This window comes from Astyanax mexicanus, chromosome 23, assembly GCF_023375975.1.
Source record: "Astyanax mexicanus isolate ESR-SI-001 chromosome 23, AstMex3_surface, whole genome shotgun sequence".
NCBI classification, from domain to species: domain Eukaryota; kingdom Metazoa; phylum Chordata; class Actinopteri; order Characiformes; family Acestrorhamphidae; genus Astyanax; species Astyanax mexicanus.
In genome coordinates, this window is record NC_064430.1 from 13,551,119 (window position 1) to 13,572,409 (window position 21,291).

The window sequence follows — 21,291 nt, forward strand, 5'->3', positions numbered from 1 at the left end:
ACTGAATATAGACCAGGTTAATCCATCAATGGATTTTTTCTTCCCTGATGAACACGAGCATATTCCAAGATGATAATGCCAGGATTCATGGGGCTGGAATTGTGAAAGAGTGGTTCAGGGAGCATGAGATCATCATTTTCACACATGGATTGTTCACCAAAGAGTCCAGATCTTAACCTCATTGAGAATCTTTGGGATGTCCTGGAGAAGGATTTGGGCAGCGGTCAGACTCTACCATAATCAATGCTGCCAGATCTTGGTAAAAAAATGAATGCAACACTGGATTGAAATAAACATCACAGCGAACTCGGAGGAAAGTGCAGAGACTCGGTTCCTATACACCAGCTCATAGACGCCTTGTGTTGATCAATATCACCAGTTGTGCTCTCTCAGGGCTCCTGCAGCTGATGGCAAGCTACATGAACAGGATTTGAACTGGCGATCTCCTGACCATAGTGGCAGTGCTTAGCCTGCTTGACCACTCAGAGCTCTAGAGTCCTTACCTTTAAGAGAAGGTTTTATATTAATATTGTTTAAATAATGTTTTTTTTACTATAATCCCCATTTCTGCCTTAGAAACAACAGACCTGATTTTGAGTTTTTTGATAAATATTTTTTGACTTCCAGATGAAAGCAATTGTGTAAAAATATTTTTTTTCCCAAACTATTCATTCAAGATAATCCAAAACAAATCACTTGTTACCACCAAACATCTGTGTATCATATTGTACCTTGCAAAAAGGGGTTTCCAAGTTTATTGAAAACTATATTCAAGCTGCTAAAACTGTACAAATCCTTCATATAAACAGGAACTGAACATGTGCATTGTTGTGAGGACAATTACACTTAAATTAACAAGTAAGTAACACATGAGGTATTCTATTTACTGTATAAGCTTGTATAAAAAGAGAAGATACCGTACTGAAAGATTTTCCATCAACTGTGCATATCCATATACAGAAAGGCAACTACTGACCAAGACGAAATACAAACATTGTTTGCTTTTTTTCTAGAGATAATGACACAAAAAAGGCAAAAAAAAAAAAAAACATATCACACAGCAGTTTCATTAAATATCTGGATCTGCTGCAGAAGACGGAACAGAAAGAGACAGAAATCATGAGAATACAGGTTAAGATAATATAGCAAGATGGTTTCTCAGAAGATTTTAAAGCTCAGTTTGGAGGACTAACAACAAAAAAATTACATTTTTGGTATGCTGCTCAGACAAATGTCAGACATGGGTCACATTATAAAAAGAACAGCCCAAAATAAACATTGGATTTGGTGAGAAAATCTGATTTGGGCTACTTTACCCGATACTGCCCAAAATTTTGGGGTGGAAAAGGACATTTAAGGGTAATTTTTACACCAGCACTATTGGTCTGTTTGTCTGTTGTTTGCACCCTCAACATGGTTCATTTGAGCAGGTTTGAAACAACCATAAGGAAACCAGCGAAAAAAAGGAGGTCTCAATCCGGTACCAAACTAAATCTGGAGAAGTTCATCTGCGGTGAAAACGTGATCCAACCTTGATCCAAACCGACTATCAAATACATTTGAGCTAAATGGCTGTTCAGGTGCACTAAAAAAAAAAAAAAATTAAAATGTTTCACTGTTCAGTGATAAAGCAGCTTCACACTGGAAAAATATACATGCTGGTCTGGAACACAGAAGCTCCTTGCTGTATTTACTTGTATTTTCTTGCTTCCATGCCACACAACTCTGACCAATCAGAAGAGACAATGTACTCACATGGTTTGTTAGGGTGCGTTTGGTTGCGTTTAGATTTGTGCCTGTGTAAAACCAAACCAAACCAAACCAGACTGCCCCCAATTTACACGCTCAATTACACCAACCCACTCATAAGGACTCCCCCTATTTCTAGTGATGCCCCAACACCAAGATAGTGAAGACTAGCACATGCCTCCTCAGACACATGTGAAGTCAGCCACTGCCTCTTTTCGTAGCATTGCCGAGTAGCCAGCATGCCCACCCAGAGAGAGAGCAAAGCCAATTGTACACTCTCAGGGCTCTGGCAGCTGATGGCAAGGGTCATGAACAGGATTTGAACCGGTGATCTCCTGATCATAGTGGCAGCGCTTAGCCTGCTGGACAACTCAGAGTCCGGTTGTTTTAATCTGAACCCGCTAAGGGTACAAATGAACCAGAGTCAGTTTTAACCATACCAAATAGTGCTGGTGTTAAAACACTCTTAGCCTGGAAATAAGCTGACAGTTAAACTTGTGTATCCTAATTTAATGTGTATCCTTAATTTACTGAAAAATGTACTGTACTGTACTGTACTGTAAAAAAACAAACATTACAGATTACACATGTAGTGCATGTAATGCATTGTAGACCTAACTAAGCATCACATGTTAGGCCCACAATGAATGTACATTGAAATACATTGGTGTTAACAGAACAAGGTCAAGTCTTTGATTGGACACCACTGAAACACCTCCATGTGGTAATTAAGTGACTGTGAGGATATTGAGACACCGATAATGCAGACATTTAGTTTGCTTCATTTTGTATAAGTATATGAGAAACCTGAGAGGCCCCTGATGAACAGAGAGAAACTGGAATGCTTTAGAGATCATCCTGAAAAGCACCTCACCTAGCTGTAGCACCGAGCTAACCCTTCTGAGAAGGTGTGTTTTTAAGGACCAGGGGCAATGTGACAAGACAATCAGCTGCTTGAGTTTGAGCTTGTGTTAAAACCTGACTCTGCCCGGGTCTCTTATTTGATAGGACCTACACCTAGTCTAACTAACCCCAGAAATCTCAAAATCTGACAGATTTGGATGAGGGATAATGGCACTAACTGGCTCTAGCCAATGAGAGAGCTGAGCCCAGAGGATTAACCCATTTTAAAACCATATAAAGAAACAGTTAACACTCAAATGATTCTTTAAGTGAAACCATAAAGTAGGGGTTCTTAAACTTTCATACTTTCTAACCCTTCTTTAGGGTTAATGTTATTCAAGTTTTATATGATTATATTTGGACATATATTTGATTATATTTGAAATCTGCACTTTAGGGACTGTAGAAAATGAGCATGACTATAAGGCGCAACTAAAATTCTATAATTTTCTCTAAAATCATCGTATGCATAAAAAATTATGCGCTGCTAACCATGGCTGGCTAGCATTGCTAACCGGAGCCGAGTAGTGCTGCTAACTGGAGCTGGCTAGTGCTGCTAACTGGGGCTGGCTAGCGCTGTTTCCCTGGGGCTGGCTAGCACTGCTAACTGGGGCTGGCCAAGCACTGCTAAGCAGAGCTGGCTAAAGCTGCTAACCGTGGCTGGGTAGCGCTGCTAACCGGGGCTGGGTAGCACTATTAACCGGGACAGGCTAAGCACTGCGAACAGGGGCTAGCTAGCGCTGCTAACCGGGGCTGGCTAGCGCTATTAACCGGGGCTGGCTAGCGCTGCTAACCGGGGTAGTCTAAGCACTGCTAACCAGAGCTGAGTAGCGCTGCTAACCGGGGTAGGCTAAACACTGCTAACTGTGGCTGGCTAGCACTGCTAACCAAGGTAGGCTAGTGCTGCTAACCGGGGTAGGCTAAGCACTGCAAACCGGGGCTGACTAGCGCTGCTAACTGCGGCTAGCGCTCACCCTTGGAAAATATACTGGAGCTTACTGTAAATAAACAAAAGTGCTTAACTCACCCAAATAAACGTTTTTAAGGAAAGAAATCTGTGTAGATTAACATCCAGCACTTGTTTGACTTGCTTGTTTGAATTACAGTTTTGTTTACTTAGGCACTTTCCCATAGCTTTCCCATTAGAAGGGAAACATGATGTCTTAATCCGGTGCACCTTATAGTTAAAAAAATACAGTACTGAATAAATAAAACTTTTTACTAACTTTATCAAAAAAAAAAAAAAATGACCCAGTGATGTGCAAAAATGAAAAAATGTTGGTTTAACATCACAAGGTCGCATTTGAAGAAAATTTAACAGATGTATTTATTACACACTTTGTGTGGTATTTTTTTTACGGTCCCTAAATGTTTTGTGCTGTTCAGTGCTGCTGCAAGATGCATGAGTTCACCATCACTGAACATTAATCTTGGCCAAATATATTCATATTAAAGTGAAACTAGTTTAGTAAAAAAAAGCTTAGTTAAGTAAAGATGGTGGTTATAGTTTATAGTATAGTTGTTTATCATTATTTGAATTTTTGAACTGCACTTAAACAAGCTTTAAGAATTCCGGTCACATACAAAGTACAGCATCACTCTTAAGATCCTCCAGAGACCATATCAGGACCCTCTGGGTTAAAGTTAAGTTAAGAACCCCTACCATAGAAAAACCCCACTTGTTTCCATTACGATACATTTTTTACACTGGTAAGGAACCTTTACATCAATAACAGAAAACAAACCTGTCCAAACTGCTCTTATATCAGCATAAAATGGGCATAAAACTCATTCAGAGTCAGAAGTATGGCAAATGTGTCAGTATTTCTGCAAGAATAATTACTTTCTTTATCAAAATAAAGCTGTTTAAATAACTGTATAAAATGCATAAAAAGGAAAAAACACCAAAATCCTGTTTTTATTGGCAAAATGAATGCTGTTTATGTTGTGAAGAATTGAAGTGAAACATTGGCAGATGAGTCAGCTAAAGGAAGAAACTATGAAATATGGCTGAAGAAACTAAAGGCCATTTATTGTTTGAAAGTTTGACAGACGTATTTGCTTTCTTCTCAGATTCCCTGCACAGCTTCCCTGCTCAGAGTTCCCTGAGAAAAGACGAGTGAGAGAAGGATCTAGAAACACAATGAGCGAGTTTAGGATCTAGAAACGATCTAGAAAATAAAAGACGTACCTGCGGTTCGTTGAACGCTACGCTTACGGACACATCCACAGAAAGGCCTGAGTTAAGACTGTGACAGTTTTCCCACTGCAATCTAAACTCTGCTCAACAATGAGGATATTGCAAAAGGGATCAATCAGAATAGACCCTTCGTTTTTCCAGAGCAGAGTCGAGCGCACGGGCAGCGTATAGGTAGCGTACTCCATGGTAAGAGATACACTAAAACATATCAGGTCACTTCCTGTGCCCAATAACCTTCACAAGAATGTACAGAAGACAGAATAGGACTTCTGGTCTTCTGCTAGTACTAAAGACCATGACACAGACTCCTTTATAAACCCAGTTTGAAAAAGAAGTTGCCCTCTGAATGAGAAATGATTTATGACAATTAAATCATCAGAAAATAAAGAGCCTTTAAACAAATGAGGTAGTGCCTGGGAGAGAAACATCCTCCAACAGATCAAATCATACTTCAAAAAGTTTCAAAGTACATGTACAGTATGCCTTTCCTTCGTTTTCATTCACTTTTTTCCTTCCATTTTCTTTCCATTTCCATCCTTTCAATTTGTCACGTTTTTATTCTTATTTTATATAATAATGTATTATAAATACACAGAGGTTAGAAATGTGCCTGGAACGTAAAACTCCTGAGAGCTCCTGTCAGGGAATGTGTTTTATTTGTAGTGATGTGTGTTTGTGTGTGTGCGCGCGCATGCATCAGTCACAAAATAATAAAAGAACTACCGTATTTTTCACACTACAGAACACACTTAAAATCCTTTAATTTTCCCAAAAATTGTCAGTGCGCCTTATGTATGAATTTTACCAGTCAGGTTGTAAGGAGCAGTAAAGCCACTCCACTAAAGTACAGCATTATACAGGAATTTCAGTTTAGTTCTCCAGCAATATTAGCATTAGCCGCTAACTAAGCGTTAGCTCTTTAGCAGTTCAGAGGTGAGTATTATCGGCCTGTAACCTGCTGCTAACACCAGTAAGTACTGCTGGAGCAGCATTGCCATTACCCGCTAGCGGTTAGCCTCTAACCGCTAAACAACGGTAACACCCCTGTTCCTTACTAGAGTCGCATAAACAGTGCCTTATAATCCAGTGCGCCTTATTTATAAAAATAGACCAGAAAATAGATGTTTATTAATAGTGCAACTTATAGTGCGAAAAATACTGTATGCAGCAAATGATCTAACAGTGAATAACAGTAGAGGAAGAAACCGTTTCTAGAGTATCTAGAGTATCTATCTGTCCAGGAGCATGTTTGTGTGTGTGTCTGTATGTGAGTGTGTGTGTTGACCCTGAGACAGCAGGAGGCTGTAGAGTGTGGCAGGGTTTGAGGGCTCTCTCAGTGAAAGTCTACAGCTGCTTTTCAGGCACTGATCTCTGATCAGTTTGATAAATTAAAGGAATACTCCAGAATTTCAGTCTAATAGCTATATGTACTGTATATATCAGCCACATCTGTAGAGTACAACCAATGACAATGGGCAAGTAATTCATGTGTGCTGGATGCTTCTTAAAGGGCCCCATTTTTGCGTGACCATATGTTCGATCTTTACACGACCAACATGCTCACGTGGGGTTAACATGGGTGGTGTTACTGGGCCCCATCATTATAGACCAACTTGATCACTCATGGGTCCTATCTAGGCTCAATGTACAGTGTCTAACCCTGATTGGCTCATTCTTAAACCTTAAATCTCGCTCCCATCACTGATGTCTATATGTGGGGCCAACATAAAGCCCATGGACAAAGTATCCAGTTCCCAGTTGGCCTACTCATATAGGTCCCTGATAGGCACAGCTTCTCAATTGCAGTGCAGATTTATTGCAAATGTTTACTGGATTGCTTGAAAACTGCCCCTTTTTATTTTTTTTAACCTCTCCAAACTCTAAATTGTTAAAAACTGTATTTTATTTTGTTTTATTGACTGTGCATTTAAGACATAAATATGTACAGTGAAGGAAATAATTATTTGATCCCTTGCATATTTTGTAAATTTGCCCACTGACAAAAACATTAACAGTCTATAGTTTTAAGGGTATTTTAATTTTAACTGTGACAGTTATATTAATTTATTTGCATTTTGCATAGAGAAATACATATTTGATCCCTCTTGAAAACAATACTTAATACTTGGTGGCAAAACCCTTTTTGGCAAGAACAGCTGTTTTGAAACTGTTGCTTGGCAACTCTGAGCTTCAGCTACCTCTATAAATTTTCTTTGCACGTCTGGGGTCATTGTCATGCTGGAAGACACAGCCATGAACCATTTTTAATGTCCTGGCGGAGGGAAGCAGGTTGTCACTCAGGATTTTGAGGTACATGACCACATTAATTCTGCCATTTATGCAGTGAAGCAGTCCTTAACAGAAAAACATACCCAAAACAATGTTACCACCTCCGTGCTTGACAGGGACGGTGTTCTGATATTCTATCTCTCATTCTTAAAATTAACCTACCCTTAAAATTTCAGACTGTTCATGTCTTTGGATCATACAATTATTCCCTTCACTTATGTCTGTTCTTACAGGCAGTCCTGTATTGTGCCTCAATCAGGGCTGAAACACCCTTTAAAACTTCAGAATGAAGTAAGCTGTAAGTTGTCATACACACTGACAAGCCATGAGAAAAGTTATGTGACGTCATTTAAATTGCAGTATGTAACTTGTAACTTGATCGTAAATTGTTACCCCAGGAGGAAGCTATGCGAATGCCTTCACCTTCATAATAGTTGTGAGGTATTATCTTGTTCTTCTCACAACAACATAGTCATCTTATGCAGGGTACGCCAAATAAACTGCATTGACTGGATGCAGAAGAACGGTATAAATCAGTTTAAAGGAAGTGCCTAAATCAGAAGTCAGATAAATAATTTGCCCATTAGCCTCTATTTTTAAATTATAATAGAATTCTTACACTATTTTTTTATCATTTATTGTTAGTAATTGAGCGTGTTCTACAGATGTGGCAGATAAAAAAGAATAGACTGTAAAAATGGAGGAGTTTTCCTTCAACTCAACAGTGTATTCCGCTCTTACTCTTTACACACGGACTGATCCTGACCTCAGGATCCTCTGCTTTCACCTCAGAGTAAGAAAACTCCAACTTTACAATATTTATATATTTATATATATATATAGTGTATATGTATAAAATCATGTGTGCATGTAACTATGTATATCAAATCAATACATACAATACATGCACACCCCCTCCCTTCCCCAAAAAAGTGCCAGTGGTATGCAGGAAAATGCATATCCATGGTTGCTAGAGCTAAAAAAATATTCTGTATGTACACACATAAAAAACAATGGAACAAAGTTGTAATAGACCAGAGATAGACACTTGGCCCACAGAGAAGAACGAAGCATTCTCCATGATGGGGTGGGGGGCACTGCTGAGGCACCAGCCTTCACGCGGGTCCGCCCTAGTGTTCCATCTTCGTTAGTGGAATACTGGGAACGTGGTTTGTTTCCTTCGTTTGAGCTTAGGAGCACAGGTAGCCGTGTGCACCTGAGGTAGACTGGACAAGGCCAGGGGTGGCGAAGGCAGGAGGGGACGAGGGCAGTCCAGGCTGGGACAGAGCCTTCTTCTTGGGGCAGAGTCTGTGGTCTCCGTTCTCTAAGCTTTCCCGGCTGGGCCGCAAGCTCTCGGGAGAATGGAAACCATTGGTAAGGCTTGTGCCTTCGAGTTTGGCCCCTCCCACAGTCGTCTGGACCGGCCCACTGTTCTCCAGTGGTCCGTTGTGATTCGACAGTACCTCCTGGGTGTGGTTGGAAATGGGTGGGGATGAGGGCTGCGTCTCTGGAGCGGAGAGAGAAGGGGCGGGGTGTGTTGTGGGTGACTGAGGTGGACCCTCCTCTCCATTAGAGGGGGCTTGAGAGACAGGAGACCCGAAGGAGAGATCAGTGTCACTCTGAACTCCATCCACTGCTTCAGACAGCTCTGAGTGCACGATGACTTCTGCCTCCACCCGATAAGAGCCCAGCGAATGCAGTCGCTCCTCATGACCGTTCTGTAAATATATATAAATATATATACACACACATACATGATTAAAGTTGTACTTTTAAAAAGATTGGAATCAGGCAGGTGTGTCACAGGTGCATCTCAAAAATAAAAAAATAAAAAAATAGTATATCATTAAAAACAATTTTAAGCATTTATTTAGTTTATTGTTGATAATCACCCAAAAATCAGTGTCAGAAAATTAGAATATTATATAAGACCAAGAGGTACTTTTGGCAGTTCGGGCAGTGTGCCAAGTCCTGCTGAAAAATGAAATCTGCATTTCTGCGAAGCATTTAGTGCTATATCTTTACAATTAAGGCTGTATCTCTGAAAACATTTTGTCCTTTGAGTTTTAGAGCTGTAAAATTGACAGTAGGGGGAAGGCAGGTAGCTTTCTCTGCTGCAGTGCTGTTACCCAATCAGAGGTGATGTGTTTGCATGTGTGAATATTCATGAGCAAGAGCCAAAATTCTGTCTTGCTTTAGAGATCACTAATCCAGTGAAATAAAGCAGGGCTAAACAGAAACACCCCAGCAGTTTTTTTTTTTTTTTTTTTTTTTACAAAAAACGGTTTACATGGCATTCATTTATACTAGATCTAGACCACATCTAGACATTTTAAAATGAATTAAAAAAATGATGGAATGAGACTTTAAATCATGGATAACAGCAGTAGGGGCTCTTCTCTGCAGAAAACATTTTTGTGATCAGATCTGATTTATTCTTGTTTTTTATATTCATGAAATAATAAGAAATGTTTACAAAAGTCCACATGATATACACTACCATTACATAAACACTACATTCTGAGACCAAGTAAGACCCAATGTCCACTACAAGAGGCCTTTAATAAAAAAAATCAACAGATTGTTATTATTTTTCCACTGTAAGATTTTTTTCAACCCCCAACCACCATGTTTAAATTAACCGAAAATATATTTTTCATTGAGTGCCAGGAGCATATATGCATATATATCTGTATATATAGAACACACAACCTGCAAAGATGGGAATGTGTCATTCATCACGCTAATAATCAGGCTATGAGATTTCAGTGTCTTCGTCCTGAACCCTCTTGTAAGATAACATTGGCTCATCATGGCTTCATTCTCCGAAGATGTACATAAATGTCAATGGGAGAATAAATCAGAGCCAATAGAAGGTGTGATGAAAAGCTAAATCAGGGATTAATTTGATTTCTGTGCTTCCTGCCGGCCCCCGTGTGCACGGCTGTGTGAGTGTGGGGTAATTGGTAAGTGGGATATGAGCTGCGAGCTCTTCACTCCAACTGCATCACCTGCCACATACTAATTATCCACATGCTCTTTTCACTGGATGTTTAATGTTAATTACTTTCTCTCCATGTTTCTCACTCACAAGTGGCACATACTCATTCTCCCCCCAGGCCCCCTTCCTCCAAAATGTCTTACAAATATACACACACTCACACACACACACACACTTTTTTTATATACACATATAGAAACAGATGTGTGCACAGCTTGATCTCACCACAAAATTAAAAATACAAACCTGAAAAATGAAAAGCATAGTTAGAAGTTGCAAGTATAAAAAGTATACATGCAAACTTATTCTCACCTTGCTGTTCTCATTGGCTGAGACGTCCCGAGATCCGTTGATGAGAGAAGGAGAGTCCTCTGTGATCGTGTCTCTGTATCGCGTGATCCGGTTGGTCCAGTCCCGGCGGACTGAACCGTTCCATGTCACCTTGGGGCAGGAAATAGATAACAGTACACTACATGTACACTGCAGACTAGTTATTATTTAAAAAAAATATATATGGTATATTATAAATGGTAAACAATCCAGCTCTATGACAGGAGGTACTGAAAATCCCTGCTTCTGGGCTCCCTCTACAGTCAGAACATGGAATTTGCTCTTTGAGACTCATCAGATAGATAGATAGATAGATAGATAGATAGATAGATAGATAGATAGATAGATAGATAGATAGATAGATAGATAGATAGATAGATAGATAGATAGATAGATAGATAGATAGATAGATAGATAGATAGATAGATAGATAGATAGATAGATAGATAGATAGATAGATAGATAGATAGATAGATAGATAGATAGATAGATAGATAGATAGATAGATAGATAGATAGATAGATAGATAGATAGATAGATAGATAGATAGATAGATAGATAGATAGATAGATAGATAGATAGATAGATAGATAGATAGATAGATAGATAGATAGATAGATAGATAGATAGATAGATAGATAGATAGATAGATAGATAGATAGATAGATAGATAGATAGATAGATAGATAGATAGATAGATAGATAGATAGATAGATAGATAGATAGATAGATAGATAGATAGATAGATAGATAGATAGATAGATAGATAGATAGATAGATAGATAGATAGATAGATAGATAGATAGATAGATAGATAGATAGATAGATAGATAGATAGATAGATAGATAGATAGATAGATAGATAGATAGATAGATAGATAGATAGATAGATAGATAGATAGATAGATAGATAGATAGATAGATAGATAGATAGATAGATAGATAGATAGATAGATAGATAGATAGATAGATAGATAGATAGATAGATAGATAGATAGATAGATAGATAGATAGATAGATAGATAGATACTTTATTAATCCCCAATGGGGAAATTCATTTGTCCAACAGCACACAAATAACAACAACAAAAAAAACAAAAACACACAAAAAACATACACGACAGAGTCCACACCCAGGTACAAAAAAAAAAAAAAAAAAAAAGAAGAAGGACACGCTTTACACATGCATTTCTGGACAAGCTAAGCGATAAAAGCTGAAAACTGCCAGCTGAAAATAAAAGAAGTATGCGGACTGAGGTAAGTAATATTTTATAATATAATACAATATGATTTTAACCAAATATGACTCTAGATATTCAGCGTAATGCAGTTCTGAGCAAGCAATGTTCTGGTCAGGCTTCACCAGAGATACGTAGAGCACTTAGCAGCATACTGAAACTGAAGTGGACAGCAACTGATCTTTCAGGTAAGCTTTGTATACCAGGATAAAAATAAAAAATCAGGCCTATATATATATAAATTAGTAATTCTCTTTCTGAAGAGTTCTCACCTTGGGTTCTGCTGGATCATCAGCAGCACCTCCACTACCCATGAGGGTTTGATGCTCGTTGGGTTCGGTCAGGGGAAGAGCGGGGTCTCTGATTAAGGGGGGCATCAGGGTCTCCAGCTCATGGCAGTCAGTGCAGTCAGACACGGCAGTGGACACTGGGTGACCGCCCCTGCGATACTGGGAGCTCAGCGCACTCTGCTCCAAAACTCCAGATGCCTCCCTAACAGATTAAAGAGAGAGAGAGAGAAAGAGAGAGAGAGAGAGAGAGAAACAGACAGAGAGAGAAACAGAAAGAAACAGAGAGAAAAAGGGAGAGAATCAGACAGAGAAACAAAAAGATAGAGAAAGACAGAGGCGGAGAAACAGTCAGAGAGAAAAACAGAACAAAAAAAAACAGAAACAGAGGCGGACACAGAAAAAGAAACAAAAACAGTGAGACAAACGGAGACAGAAAGAGAAAGAAACAGAAAAACAGAGACAAACAGAAAGAAACAGAGAAACAGAAACGGAGAGAGAGAAAAAAAGAGAGAGAGAGAGGGACAGAGGGAGAGAGAGAGAGAGGGACAGAGAGAGAGAGAGAGAGAGAGAGAGAGAGACTCTTTAAATAATAATAACATATCTAAAACATTAATCTAAATAAAATAACACAATTAAACAGCAGCTGGTAACATAAACAAATATATTTTAATTTGAAATGAAAGAAGTTATAAACTTTCTGAATTCCCACATTTTTTTTTTTTGAGTCTGGAACCCAAAAAGTTTGTTCCCAGCTGAAACCAAAGCATAGTGATTTTGTACTATGCACAAACCGTGACAAGGTCTGTAGGTGTGTCTAGTTGTAAAGAAGCTAGGAGGACAGTTACTATTGATTAGGGGTGTGCCATATCATAGTGTATGAAATAATAACATTTAATTTTTATATGGTTGCAGTAGTGTATTCTTAAAATAATTGTATTAATTCAGTGTTTTGTCATATCACCAATAGTATAATTATGGCAAAAATGAAATGAAATATTGAGATATTGTTTTAGGGCCATATCGCCCTCCTCTACTATTGATACTTAGAGATTTTAGCCATAATTTAGCTCCTTCCATTCACCCATATCCATCTTCGGTTCCACTAATCCTGGTGCAAACACAATTTGAATCTCACTTTAAACTTCTCTGACTGCACCTCCTGACTGCCATCACACTAACATTAATAGGTTTAGTTTTCTATTTAACCATGTATTTCTTTACTTGTTAACCATATAGGATGCTATTAACCGGCAACTAAGAGGTTAACAAGTCTATCCATTTTAACAAGGCCACATCGGATGTGTTTAAACATCAACCCTGAGCCATCAAAGCCATTCTCACTGACATCAGTGCAAAGTTATGCTAAATTATTGAAATTTAAAAGGTCAGATTGGATGTGTTGGATATGTAAATGTGGTGTTCTTTTCATATTTAAATAAAAATAATAAGCCGGTGGTTTCGCACAATAACCTGAAATTCCCGGAAGATGCTGATTCGCATTTACTGGGCTTTCAGTGCCAAAGCTCAGCAGAGTGAGTCTGCCTTTTGTTAGGCCTTCATTTCTGTTCAGTAGGCATGCAGGAGTGCAAATAGAGGCAAAGGCAACCAGCCATGGACTGAAACACACCCCAACATCTGCCTGTCTCCCTGCTGCTCTGCACTGATAGAGACACACACACACAAACACACACACTGCATGACTAATACACACAGGCAGGCAAACACACACACACGCACACACTATGACTGATTGCCATTACTATGCTAGGACATCTGCCACTGAAAATAGCTCTACATTCTTGTCATTGCAGATTAGGGTAATATCTTTAAACAAAACTCTCCTGCCAAACCCCTTCTTATCTTATTATTATCATTTTATATAATGTTCATTATCATTGGAACTGTCACTACTGGTGCTCAGACCGGCTAGAAAGTCCAGATAGTCTGGGTAAGGCTGTCAGCACAAGTCAAGAACAGTTGAATGCTGCTGTGTAAGAGATGAGATTATGAATTATTTTTGTCTTTTAGATGCACATCACCTAAAAATGGTTAATATGTAAATACTGCAGAAGCAGAAACAGCAGCAGCACTATGAAAAAGCCTGGAAACATTAATAAGCTCTGTGTCGTGGAGTTATCCAGCACACAGTCAAACTAGGACATTTATATCTGCAACTATACAGTATAGAATTCATTTTGTTCGCATTCTAATATTTAACATTAGTTAGAGAACCTTTTATAAAGACCTGTCAACTCTTTTTCCAACTGAGAATTTTGTCAGAAAACTAAAAAAATATATATATTACTGTATTTTTCGCACTATAAGGCACACCGGATTATAAGGCGTACTGTCAATAAACCTCTATTTTCTGGTCTATTTTCAAAAATAATGTGCACTGGATTAAGTTAAAAAAACAAAACTGTAATTCTTAAAAACAAATATTTTCTTAAGTTTATATTTTATTAAGTCAAAAGAGTGCTGGATGATATTCTACACAGATTGTTATTCTCTCCCGACTGTTTATTTGGGTGAGCAATGCGCTTCTATTTATTTACAGTAAGCTTAGATTTCCATATTTCCATTAAGGCTGGGTGCAGCAGCAGCATTATCATTAGCAGCTAACCACTAGCACTAGCCGTGGTTAGCGGCTAATGCCACCCGAGAGCACTACACTGAGTGTTCCGGTAACCCAGGGAGCTATCAGCTAGCGGTTTGCCCCACATAGCTTGTTTTAACATAGTAAACACAGATGCCTCTTTTTCTTTTATTATTTATATTTGTATCTTTCTGTACTTCCTGTAACTTTGGGAGGGAGAGAAATGAAATATCCATTCTCCGTATGTTCTGTACATATGAAGTATGAATAATAGAAGTACTTGACTTGACAATTTTTCTGGTTGGAAGCTATGCTATGCTATGAAGTGGTATGGTATATATGACTCTTTTTAAGCTGTTGTGGTGCCTTGCTGTGAACCAGCCATTTAGAGAGAAGAGTAATCAAATTACTAATGTTCCATGAAAGAGACACAAACATTTTTTGACATCCTGTTTGTGCAAACAAGACCTGTGAGGTATAACATATCCAGCTCCATCTTTGTTTTTGTCAGGTGATAATAGAACTGAGCAGATTCTCTTTAGATTTGTTCTTTTTGTTGTAAATATTCACAGCTATACCACAGCCCCACTCATTAGGTGAGTGCATGAGAGCGTAGGTGTGAGATGCCCTGTCATTTTCTAATTATCCAGTCTGTGCACTTCTCCGACAAAAAGACAACATGCTGTGAAGAACTGATTCTGAGATGTGAGATGCTCTCCGTTTTTACAATCTGTTATGATGTTTAAGTCATGCAATGTAAGCCTGTTTTAAAAATGAATGAACCGTTGTTTACCGGCTTTTTCCGTTGCGAAAACTGACACACATGCAGAGCAAGATGCAGAGAAGCCCAAGACACACTCCAACGATGATCCCAGTGACTGCGGGAATGTCCAACTCTGTAAGAATGAAAGAGGAAAAAGCTCAAGCCATTTGAAGACAAGACACTTTTAAATTTGAACCTTAAAGCCATTAAAATAGTGATAATACAAAACATGCCAAACCTACAGTCTCAAATGCAGCTCTATAAAAAAATAAGAGACCACTTAAAAATGAAGAGTTTCTTTGATTTTAGTGAATTGAAAATGTCTAGAACATAAGAGGAAAATGGATGATCAGAAGCTAACAAACCAAGCTGAACTGCTTGAATTTCTGCACCAGGAGTGGCATAAAGTTATCCAAAAGCAGTGTGTAAGACTGGTGGAGGAGAACATGATGCCAAGATGCATGAAAACTGTGATTTAAAACCAGGATTATTCCACTAAATATTGATTTCTGAAGTCTGAAAGCTTTGCATAGTTTTTTGTTATTTCAGCCATTTCTCATTTTCTTCTATTAAATGCATTAAATTACATTATTTTTATTTCAAATATAGGATGGAATAAACTCACAAAAGTCTTGCTAAGGATGAGTTGCGGTTGCGTCATCTCAATCTTTCAGTGTTCAGTGTAAGGTGGTCAGGATTGAAGGTTTAAGTTTTTTCTCGTCCTGGTGTTCAGATAAAATCAACTGTTTTTAATATAATCATAAATCTTGAGATTCAGTTCACTCAAATAGTGACGTGAACAATGTGAACAACCAATAGGAGAGTTACGGGAAGCTGGTTTCATGCATCTTGGCATGTTCTCCTCCACCAGTCTTACACACTGCTTTTGAATAACTTTATTCCACTCCTGGTGCCAAAACTCAAGACGTTCAGCTTGGTTTGATGGCTTGTAATCATTAATCTTCTTCTTGATTATATTCCAGAGGTTTTTAATTTGGTAAAATCAAAGAAACTCCTTCTTCTTATTATTACTATTAAGTCTCTTTTTTTTCCAGAGCTGTATATCAGTGAAAATGTTGGTCTGATTATAGGATGTGGTTTGTGTGATTGTGTGTGTGTACAGAACTCCTTGCACCATTTTCCACAGTTAAGAGCATCATAGCTGTTGAGCATTAGTAATGGGAGCAGCAGGGGATTCTTAAATACAGTATTGCCTACTCTCACATATACAATATATATTCTCATATATACGCTCACTCGTTCACTCACTCTCTCTCTCTCTGTAACAGCTGTAAACTTAATAAGCACAAGAGCTGAGCTTCACTGCTGCTACTGATGTTAGGAGCCGTGCTGTTAGTGCACTGCAATAGCAGCTTTCTGCAGCAGCAGGAATAGTAGAGAAGGCTGCAATTTCCCAAGCTGCTGGAGCCGAACAGAATTTACCGCTTTGCTTATTAGCCCCGCAGGAACGGCGCCGGCAGCCCCAACACACCAGCCTAACATCCACTCAAAGACTCCATTCCAGCGATCTGAATGAAGTGTGTGCCCGTGTGTGTTTGTACCTACTGTACGTGTGTCGTGCCTTATTCCAGTTATTCAAGTGATTTAACCAAATCCCTGGATCATTTCGCACTGCTTAGAGAAGCAAACAGCACTGACGCATTCCACATGCTCACCGTATGGTTTTTGGGGCGTGTGCACATCCTTTACGGTGGAGAAAGGCCCTACGCCCACCTCGGTGCACGCCCCCATCTTAAAGTAGTAGCAAGTTCCACTCATCAAACCCAGAACCTCAGTGCTTGTGATGGATCCTGTGGACAGGGAGAGGCAAAAAGAGAGAGAAAGAAAGAAAACAAATAATTTACTCAATATACAGTATCTCAGATAAAAGCAGCTTAGCTTTTATTACTGTACACTTTATAATAACAATATGTTCACATCAACATACAGCTCTGGAAAAAAACTGAGAGACCACTTCAGTTTCTGAATCAGTTTCTCTAATTTTACTATTTATAGATATATGTTTCAGTAAAATAAACATTGTTGTTTCATTCTATAAACTAAAGCAGGGGTGTCAAACTCATTTTGGCCGAGGGCCACATTGGCATATTGGCTGTCCTCCGAGGGCCAGATGTAACTTATAAATGTAATAAAATGTAACCAAATGTAATATATGTAAATGAATGTAATTACTCCTTAATGTTAAATAACTCTCAATATATTATTTATTCAATCAAATATTACAGTTGCATGGAAAAAATGGCCAGATGTAACTTATAAATGTAATAAAATGTAACCAAATGTAATATATGTAAATGAATGTAATTACTCCTTAATGTTAAATAACTCTCAATATATTATTTATTCAATCAAATATTACAGTTGCATGGAAAAAATGTTTGCTTGTTGCTCTATTAACATAAATCCTTTTAATTTGTCATGTCATGAAATCCAAAAACTCCATCAATCAAGAACCAAACTATTCAAGTGAATAGAAATGACATCAAGTTATATTAACTTTGAAATTATTAACTGAAATAAGGCTTAATAAATATAAAATCAAAAATTGTGACTGTTAAGAACATAGCATTTCCTCAGATTTAGCAGTTCCTCATCCAACCACTAGTGGGAGCTGCAGCAGCAGCACCACAAGTCCGCAGTCTTTACTGAGTCAGAGCTACAGCCCAGCCACGGGCTACTGGGCTCAGCTCAGCCAGTCTGGAGCGTTTTTAAAATTTTTAAGTTCTTCTGTGTATGAAATAAAGATTTTTGTAACCGAATATTACAGCTCTCTACAGTTCATCTTTCAGCCCAATCAGCTAACAGCAGCCGTTTAGAGCATGAGTCACTGCTGGGATTACATTATAAACAGGTCAGTTATCGCGCTGCTAACCTCAGGATGTTTATAACTACGGAGTTTAGTGGACACACCACGGCTGCAAGGTTAGACTGTTGAAGGCTACTGAAGACTATTAAAGGCTATTGGAGGTTATTGAAAGGGTCATTGAGGGCAGAAATCAGTAAAGGCTGGTTAGATAAGTGATTCACGTCCTCGTACTTTGCTGCGGTGAAACTGCGACTAGCGCTGTCACAGTGATGTTTATTAACGTCATTAAAACAGATTTTGTCAGCTATTGTCTTATAAATATTTACACAGAACTTATATCTCTCCTAAAAAGCGTTTATTTTGGTCAGTAACACTCTTCGTAACACAAAAGGCATACCGGTCTTTCGCCTTGAAGCACAGCCGTCCGTCTGCATCAACTTCTCTTTTTCTGGACATTATGGGATAAACATTTATATGTCTCAATTCCACCCGCGAAGTTACACCTTCCCTCCGGCAGGGTTTCCACATCAATGACTACACTGCCGTGTAGTGGCAGTAAGCCGTAACTTCGCGGGTAATACAATCGACAAGCATTGTGGGAAATGTATTTTTTGGTCAAAGAACGCTTCTGACCTATTTATTATAGACACTAAGATCTTACAAGCTCTCGCGGGCCACATAAAAAGACGTGGCGGGCCACATTTGGCCCGCGGGCCTTGTGTTTGACACATGTGAACTAAAGAAAACATTCTTCCAAATTCCAAATAAAAATATTGTAATTTAGAGCATTAATGTGCAGAAAATGCATTTTTTTATTATTTCAGCCATTTCTCAGAGTTTTCAGACCTCAAAGTTTTAAGAGTTCAGAAATCAATATTTGGTGGAATAATCCTGGTTTTTAATCACAGTTTTCATGCATCTTGGCATGTTCTCCTCCATCAGTCTTACACACTGCTTTTACATAACTTTATGCCTCTCCTGGTGTAAAAATTCAAGCAGTTCAGCTTGCAATTCAAGCAGTTCCATCCATCCATCAATGTGGTTTTCAAATTGGTAAAATCAAAGAAACTCATCGTTTTTAAGTGATCTCTTATTTTTTTTTCCAGAGCTGTATCTAATTTTTGCCTTTTTTGGGACCAATATATGATTATTATCATGCTGACTGCTTTTTACACAAGTTAAGGCCCTATTTTTGCAATCTATAGTTGACCTGTCAACCGCGCAGCTTGATTTAGGATGTCAGCGTGTCTTTGCTATCGTAACGACGGGAAAAGTACTCACACCTTGCGCAGCTCGAAACAAGAAATACGGCATGTACTAATTCTCTTAATTAATCATGGGTGTGTTTTGGACGTGTCCCTTGCCATTCCCTTAAGAGATAGGTGTGCTTTGACTTTGGCACATTGCTATTTCTGGGGCGCAGTGACCTGCATCATTGCTAGGTAGAGCTTTGGTTACAGAGCATTACCGGCTGATAACGGCCCTCAAAGAACACCTCTCAGCCAATCACATTGCAGGGTCGGAACTAACTGTGGTATAATATGAGATAACATATCATAACAAAGAGATGCCAAGTGGTGGAAATTGTATCCTTTAACAAAACTGCAGTGGCATCCAATAATACTTGAATTAAAAGACCAAAAAAAGATCAAAAGTCAAAAGTATAGCCATCACTCACCATCATGACTGAGGTTGTTCCACAGGTAATCAGGCTGGCTGAGGTTTCCACTGTAGAGCATTCTGTAGCTCACAATTATACCGTTGGGCTCCAAGGGGGGGCGCCAGCTCACAAACACTGAGAATGGGTTTATGGCAGTCAGCTGCAGGTCTGTAGGTGGAGATGAGGGTCCTGCAGCACACATACATAAATACACAAACACACACACACAACCATGATATTAGGAAACAAAAAGAACAGGAGTCCCTATTCACCGACCCCCATCCCACTCCCTTTAGTTGGACTTCTCTGTTGCCTTGACGATAAATGGCACCGCTGAGGCCCCCCTGTACTTGACTGCTATGATTGACAGGCTGAGACTATCTTGGCCAATGAGAGGGTCCAATCCATCTGGACTTTTAATTAAAGCCAATTATCTCCCCACGACCCACTCCGCTAATCCCCTTACTGTTAACCTGATGCAGTCATTCCCAGATACAATAGAAACTCACTTACACACACACAGACACACACAGACACACACACACACACAGTTTTTTCCCCTAAATTTTACATTACATAACAAAGTAAACTCAATGTATATCACAGTATATTAGGTCATTTAGACATTTATGGCCTCAAAGTTCCAGTGTTTTGATCCTTTTACAGGAAAGTATACAAGTAAACACAGATCCAGTTAGATTCTAAAGAGGGTCTTTGTGATAGGTGGGCACTCACGGTCAGCTAGTGTGGACTCCTCCACTGTGCTGCTAAAGGGGCCGCCCATATTGATGCCATTGGACTGCACAGCCAGCTCATAGCGGGTAAAGGGCTTCAGTGCCCCCAACAGGATCTCCTGAGAAGTGCTGGATAAAAGAACATGTTAAAGAACACAAGAACATATGTGAGCATATCTGTCTACATACTCTAAAAACAAGGAGTGTGTGCATTAGTTTTTATGCTTAAATAATCTATACAGATATATACAATATATAGATGTATTACACACAGAGTGATCAATTTTAAAAGTTATTTATTTTTTATTGTTGATGATTATGGCTTACCACCAATGAAAACCAAACCCAAAAATCAATGTTTCAGAAAATTTTGAATATTATATAAGATAATTTGGTACTTTTGGCAGTGTAGGCAGTGTGCCAAGTCCTGCTGGAAAATGAAATCCGCATCCCCATAAAAGTTGTCAGCAGAGGGAAGCATTACATGCTGTAAGACTTTCTGGGAAAACAAAACTGCACTGACTTGTGGACCTAATAATAAAACACAGTGGATCAACACCAGCAGATGACATGTCTCTTCAAACCATCACTGACTGTAGAAACTTCACACTAGACCTCAAGCAGTTTGGACTGTGTGTCTCTCCACTCTTCCTCCACTCTGATCCCTTCATTTACAAATAAAATGTATAATTTACTGATGATCAGTGATGG

General features: G+C 38.8%; 1 protein-coding gene across 1 annotated transcript in view; it reads right to left on the minus strand.

Annotated features, from left to right (window-relative positions):
- Positions 1–294: 294 nt before the first annotated feature.
- Positions 295–21,291, minus strand: part of igdcc4 (immunoglobulin superfamily, DCC subclass, member 4) — a 110,401-nt gene continuing 89,404 nt past the window's right edge. The window contains exons 14-20 of the mRNA XM_015604711.3: positions 20,582–20,709; positions 19,865–20,035; positions 17,036–17,170; positions 15,390–15,492; positions 11,983–12,202; positions 10,455–10,583; positions 295–8,859 (exon numbers count right to left, since the gene is read on the minus strand). Coding sequence (XP_015460197.3) covers positions 8,332–8,859; positions 10,455–10,583; positions 11,983–12,202; positions 15,390–15,492; positions 17,036–17,170; positions 19,865–20,035; positions 20,582–20,709 — 1,414 coding nt within the window. The 3' untranslated portion in view covers positions 295–8,331. The remainder of the gene's footprint in view (positions 8,860–10,454; positions 10,584–11,982; positions 12,203–15,389; positions 15,493–17,035; positions 17,171–19,864; positions 20,036–20,581; positions 20,710–21,291) is intronic.